Genomic DNA, 6929 nt, shown 5'->3' with positions numbered 1-6929 from the left:
GCCTCGCCGCCCCGGGCCGAAGGCCTCCCGCCCGGCCCCGGCCCTGGACGACGCCACGGTGCCCCCCGCCGCCCCCGCCGCCCCCCCCGAGCCCATGGCGGGCCCCGGCCGGGCCCCGCCGCCCAGGACCGGCCTCTTCCGCCATGTGCGCTACGAGACCTTGGTGGCCGGCGTCAGCGGCGGGGTCCTCTCCAACCTGGCGCTGCACCCGCTCGACCTCGTCAAGGTCCGCTTCGCAGGTGAGAGGACCACCCTCCCCTCCCCCCCCCCCCGCCTTGGATTTGCACCCCGCCCTCGCTCGTGATAATAATTTAAGAGAATGAAGAGGATACAGGGCGATCATTCATTCATTCAATAGTATTTATTGAGCGCTTACTATGTGCAGAGCACTGTACTAAGCGCTTGGGATGAACAAGTCGGCAACAGATAGAGACAGTCCCTGCCGTTTGACGGGCTTACAGTCTAATCGGGGGAGACGGACAGACAAGAACAATGGCACTAAACAGCGTCAAGGGGAAGAACATCTCGTAAAAACCGATGGCAACTAAATAGAATCGAGGCGATGTACAATTCATTAACAAAATAAATAGGGTAACGAAAATATATACAGTTGAGCGGACGGGTACAGTGCTGTGGGGATGGGAAGGGAGAGGTGGAGGAGCAGAGGGAAAAGGGGAAAATGAGGCTTTAGCTGCGGAGAGGTAAAGGGGGGATGGCAGAGGGAGTAGAGGGGGAAGAGGAGCTCAGTCTGGGAACGCCTCTTGGAGGAGGTGATTTTTAAGTAAGGTTTTGAAGAGGGAAAGAGAATCAGTTTGGCGGAGGTGAGGAGGGAGGGCGTTCCAGGACCGCGGGAGGACGTGACCCAGGGGTCGACGGCGGGATAGGCGAGACCGAGGGACGGTGAGGAGGTGGGCGGCGGAGGAGCGGAGCGTGCGGGGTGAGCGGTAGAAAGAGAGAAGGGAGGAGAGGTAGGAAGGGGCAAGGTGATGGAGAGCCTTGAAGCCTAGAGTGAGGAGTTTTTGTTTGGAGCGGAGGTTGATAGGCAACCACTGGAGTTGTTTAAGAAGGGGAGTGACATGCCCAGATCGTTTCTGCAGGAAGATGAGCCGGGCAGCGGAGTGAAGAATAGACCGGAGCGGGGCGAGAGAGGAGGAAGGGAGGTCAGAGAAAAGGCTGACACAGTAGTCTAGCCGGGATATAACGAGAGCCCGCAATAGTAAGGTAGCCGTTTGGGTGGAGAGGAAAGGGCGGATCTTGGCGATATTGTAGAGGTGAAACCGGCAGGTCTTGGTAACAGATAGGATGTGTGGGGTGAACGAGAGGGACGAGTCAAGGATGACACCGAGATTGCGGGCCTGCGGGACGGGAAGGATGGTCGTGCCATCCACGGTGACGGAGAAGTCTGGGAGCGGACCGGGCTTGGGAGGGAAGATGAGGAGCTCAGTCTTGCTCATGTTGAGTTTTAGGTGGCGGGCCGACATCCAGGTGGAGACGTCCCGGAGGCAGGAGGAGATGCGAGCCTGAAGGGAGGGGGAGAGGACAGGGGCGGAGATGTAGATCTGCGTGTCATCTGCGTAGAGATGGTAGTCAAAGCCGTGAGAGCGAATGAGTTCACCGAGGGAGTGAGTGTAAATGGAGAACAGAAGAGGGCCAAGAACTGACCCTTGAGGAACTCCAACAGTCGTCCCGCGTGGGGCGCACAGGCTTCATCCCCATTTTACAGATGAGGGAACTGAGGCCCAGAGGCCCCGGGGCTGTGGATTTGCACCCCTCCATCACTAGTAGTAGTAGAAATAATAATGAGGGTATTTGTTAAGCGCTTACTATGTGCCAAGCGCTGGAGAGGATACAGAGTGATCAGGTCGACCCACGTGGGGCGCACAGGCTTCATCCCCATTTTACAGATGAGGGAACTGAGGCCCAGAGGCCCCAGGATGTGGATTTGCACCCCTTCATCCCTACTATCATTAGTAATAATAATGTTGGTATTTGTTAAGGATTTACTATGTGCAGAGCACTGTTCTAACCGCTGGGGTAGACACAGGGGAATCAGGTTGTCCAATGTGGGGCGCACAGGCTTCATCCCCATTTTACAGATGAGGGAATTGAGGCCCAGAGGCCCCAGGATGTGGATTTGCACCTCTTCATCCCTACTATTATTAGTAATAATAATGTTGGTATTTGTTAAGGGCTTACTATATACCAAGCACTGTTCTAAGCGCTGGGGGAGACACAGGGTGATCAGGTTGTCCCACGTGGGGCACACAGTCTTCATCCCCATTTTACAGATGAGGGAATTGAGGCCCAGAGGCCCCGGGCCTGTGGATTTGCACCCCTTCATCACTAGTAGTAGTAGTAATAATAATGAGGGTATTTGTTAAGCGCTTACTCTGTGCAAAGCACTGTTCTAAGCGCTGGGGAGGATACAAAGTGATCAGGTTGTCCCACGTGGGACGCACAGGCTTCATCCCCATTTTACAGATGAGGGAATTGAGGCCCCGAGGCCCCAGGATGTGGATTTGCACCCCTTCATCCCTACTATTATTAGTAATAATAATGTTGGTATTTGTTAAGGGCTTACTATATACCAAGCACTGTTCTAAGCGCTGGGGGAGACACAGGGTGATCAGGTTGTCCCACGTGGGGCACACAGTCTTCATCCCCATTTTACAGATGAGGGAATTGAGGCCCAGAGGCCCCGGGCCTGTGGATTTGCACCCCTTCATCACTAGTAGTAGTAGTAGTAGTAGTAGTAATAATAATGAGGGTATTTGTTAAGCGCTTACTCTGTGCAAAGCACTGTTCTAAGCGCTGGGGAGGATACAAAGTGATCAGGTTGTCCCACGTGGGACGCACAGGCTTCATCCCCATTTTACAGATGAGGGAACTGAGGCCCAGAGGCCCCAGGTTGTGCATTTGCACCCCTTCATGCCTACTATTATTAGTAATAATAATGTTGGTATTTGTTAAGCGCTTACTATGTACCAAGCACTCTTCTAAGTGCTGGGGGGGATACAGGGCGATCAGGTCATCCCACGTGGGGTGCACAGGCTTCATCCCCATTTTACAGATGAGGGAACTGAGGGCCAGAGGCCCCAGGGTGTGGATTTGCACCCCTCCATTCCTAGTATTAGTAGTAGTAGTAGTAATGAGGGTATTTGTTAAGCGCTTACTCTGTGCAAAGCACTGTTCTAAGCGCTGGAGAGGATACGGAATGATCAAGTCCTCCCACGTGGGGCGCACAGGCTTCATCCCTATTTTACAGATGAGGGAACTGAGGCCCAGAGGCCCAGGGGGTGTGGATTTGCACCCTGCCACCAGTGGTACTATTATTAGTAATGATGTTGCCATAATAATGATAATAATGTTGGTATTAAGCACTTACTATGTGCAGAGCACTGTTCTAAGCACTGGAGTAGACACAGGGGAATCAGGTTGTCCAACGTGGGGCTCACAGTCTTCATCCCCATTTTACAGATGAGGTAACTGAGGCACAGAGAAGTGAAGTGACTTGCCCACAGTCACACAGCTGACAAGTGGCATGTGCCAAGCACTGTTCTGAGCACTGGGGAGACACAGAGTGATCAGGTTGTCCCACGTGGGGCGCACAGTCTTCATCCCCATTTTACAGATGAGGGAATTGAGGCCCAGAGGCCCCGGGGCTGTGGATTTGCACCCCTCCATCACTAGTATTATTAGTAGTAATAATGAGGGTATTTAAGCACTTACTATGTGCCAAACACTGTTCTAAGCGCTGGGGGGGATACAGGATGATCAGGTTGTCCGGCAAGGGGCTTATAGTCTTCATCTCCATTTTCCCGATGAGGGAACTGAGGCCCAGTTCTGACTCCCAAGCCCGGGCTCTTTCCACTGAGCCACACTGCCCATGGGACAACCTGATTAACTTGTATCCCCCCCAGCACTTAGAACAGTGCCTGACACATAGTAAGCACTTAACAGATACCAACATTATTATTATTCATTCAATTCAATAGTATTTATTGAGTGCTTACTATGTGCAGAGCACTGTACTAAGCGCTTGATTAAGCGCTTACTTTGTGCCGAGCACTGTTCTAAGCACCAGGGTAGATACAAGGTATTCAGGTTGTCCCACATGGGGCTCACAGTCTTCATCCCCATTTTACAGATGAGGTAACTGAGGCACCGAGAAGTGACTTGCCCAAAGTCACACAGCTGACAGGTGGCGGAGCCGGGATTAGAACCCACGACCCCTGTCTCCTAAGCCTGTTGCTCTTTCCACTGAGCCACGCTGAGAGGTGAGGTCCCTGAGGACCAGAGAAGTGAAGTGACTTCCCCGAGGTCCAACAGCAGACAAGACGTGGATCTGGGGTTAGAACCCACGTCCTCTGACTCCCAGGCCATGGTCTATAATAATAATGGTATTTGTTAAGCCCTTACTATGTGCCCGGCACTGTACTAAGCACCAGGGTGGATAGAAGTAAACAATAATAATAATAGTAATGTTGGTATTTGTTAAGCGCTTACTATGTGCAGAGCACTGTTCTAAGCGCTGGGGTAGATACAGGGTAATCAGGTTGCCCCACATGAGGCACACAGTCTTAATCCTCATTTTACAGATGAGCTAACTGAGGCACAGAGAAGTTAAGTGACTTGCCCACAGTCACACAGCTGACAAGTGTCAGAGCTGGGAATAATGATGATGGTATTTGTTAAGCACTTACTATGTGCCAAGCACTGTTCTAAGCACTGGCTGGGGGTAGGGGAGATACAAATTGGGTTGGACCCAGTCCCTGTCCCACGTGGGTCTCACGGTCTCAATCCCCATTTTACAGTTGAGGTAGCTGAGGCCCAGAGAAGTGAAGTGACTTGCCCAAGGCCACACAGCAGACATGTGGCGGAGCTGGGGAGTCATTTAACCTTTAATTCCCAGGCCCTGGCTCTGCCCACTACACCACACGGCCTCCCCATTCATCCATCCCCCCACACCCCAGCCCCACAGAACCGAGATACAGACCCGCAATATGTTTATCTTAATGTCCATCTCTTTCTGGACTCTAAGCTCGCTGTGAGCAGAGAATCGTAATAAGAGTAACTCTGGTATTTGTGACGCCTTTACCGTCTCTCGACCGTGAGCTCGAGGTGGGCAGGGAACGTGTCTCATGTTATACTGCCCGAGTTGTTAGTACAGTGCTTAGCACACGGTAAGCGCTCAGTAAATACGATTGAATGAATGCGTGTGCCATTCACTAAGCGCTGGGGTGGATACAAGCAAATCGAATTGGTCGCAGTCCCTGACCCATGTGGGGCTCACGGGCTTAATCCCCGTTTTACAGAGGAGGGAATTGGGAGAGTGCCTAAAGGCCACACAGCAGACCAGTGGCGGAGCAGGGATTAGAACCCAGGTCCTTCTGACTCGCAGGTCCATGCTAAATATACACTATGCAGTGCTGGTTCCCCTAATTATGTTGCATTGTAGTCTCCCAGTTGCATAGTACAGTGCTCTGCACACAGTAAGGACTTCAAAAATATCACTGAGCGATTGATTGAAGGGTCGGGACTTGTCAACCCTGGAGGAAGGCAGAGTCGCACCACACCGCTCAGGCAGGAGCGGCCCGGCCCGGAATCTCTCCTCTGTCCATCTTCGTGGTAACCCACCCCATGTGAGTACAGCGTTCTGCACACAGTAAGCGCTCAATAAATATGACTGAGTGAACGGATGAGTTGCACTTCCCTCCCGGAGCTTGTCGGGAGAATAATAACAATAAAAGCATTCGTAAAGCGCTTACTACCTGCCAGGTGCTGTACTAAGCAATGGGGCATTTACAGACAAATCAGGCTGGACGCAGTCCCTGTCGTGCATGGGGTTCACAATCTTAATCCCCATTTTACAAATGAGGGAATTGAGGCAAGGAGAAGTGAAGTGACTTACCCAAGGCCACAGAGCAAACAAGTGGCGGAGCCGGGATTAGACCATGACTTGATTTCCGAGACCCATGCTCTATCCTCGGGGCTGAGGTGGGTGCCGGGAGGGGAGGAGAAGCGACCCCTCTGGTCCTGCTGCAAAATCTGGATGCCAGTGTGTTGCAGCGGCGTTAGGGTATGTCGGTGTTCACCTATAGAACTGCTTTGATTTTGGATTCCCCTTTATAATGTTGGGACCAAGAAAGAGAAGACAGGCTGCGTGACCTTGGGTGGGAATTAGATCCCACCTGTGAATCCTTTCCCAGTACTTAGTACAGTGCACAGTCAGTGCTTAATAAAGGCTCTTGCTACCACTGCTGCTGTGCCTCTGTCTTCCTGGAGATAAAATGGGGATTAAATACCAGTTCTTCTCACTCTTAGACTGAACCCCATGTGTCTGACATTATTCTGTAAGATCTGATCACATCACATCTAACCGGGTGCTCAGTACAGAGCTTGGCATCCAGTGAGCGTTCAACAAACACTACATTAATACTATATTTGGATTCCAAAATGGTTTCTCAAGATCGGCTATTAAAAAGGATCATGTTGTTGCTTTCTATTAAAAATAGCAAGGCCAAGATTTATTTTGAAATTCCACTTACGTAATTGCAACACATCAGTTGTGGTCAGCTAAACAGCCGTGGCCTACCCCAAGCCTTGGGAAAAATACTTCTTTGATAGACTTTTAATTCATTCCGTAGTATTTATTGAGCACCCACTCTGTTCAAAGCACTATACTGGGCATTTGGCAAAGTACAAGACAAAGGAAAAGACACACCGGAGTTTACAATCGCATGGTGAAAACACAGACGTGAATATTATTCATACAATAGGAGCTGGGGGAAAAGTATAAATACAGCTGGAAAGAGGTTATGGGAAAATAAAAGGACTGCATCAATCATTTAGTCAGTTGTATAGTGTAAGAGTTGTATATTTGAAGGACCTCACATTTAGGAGAAAACATATAGTACATTCACCTTGAT

At 50.8% G+C, this 6929-nt stretch overlaps 1 protein-coding gene across 1 annotated transcript in view; it reads left to right on the top strand.

The window, feature by feature from the left end:
* Positions 1–92: 92 nt before the first annotated feature.
* Positions 93–6929, top strand: part of SLC25A32 (solute carrier family 25 member 32) — a 32881-nt gene continuing 26044 nt past the window's right edge. The window contains exon 1 of the mRNA XM_029063613.2: positions 93–239. Coding sequence (XP_028919446.1) covers positions 95–239 — 145 coding nt within the window. The 5' untranslated portion in view covers positions 93–94. The remainder of the gene's footprint in view (positions 240–6929) is intronic.

This window comes from Ornithorhynchus anatinus, chromosome 4 (genome assembly GCF_004115215.2).
Source record: "Ornithorhynchus anatinus isolate Pmale09 chromosome 4, mOrnAna1.pri.v4, whole genome shotgun sequence".
Classification (NCBI taxonomy): domain Eukaryota; kingdom Metazoa; phylum Chordata; class Mammalia; order Monotremata; family Ornithorhynchidae; genus Ornithorhynchus; species Ornithorhynchus anatinus.
Note: the sequence above shows the minus strand (reverse complement) of the source record. Positions and strands in the feature narration are given on the sequence as shown.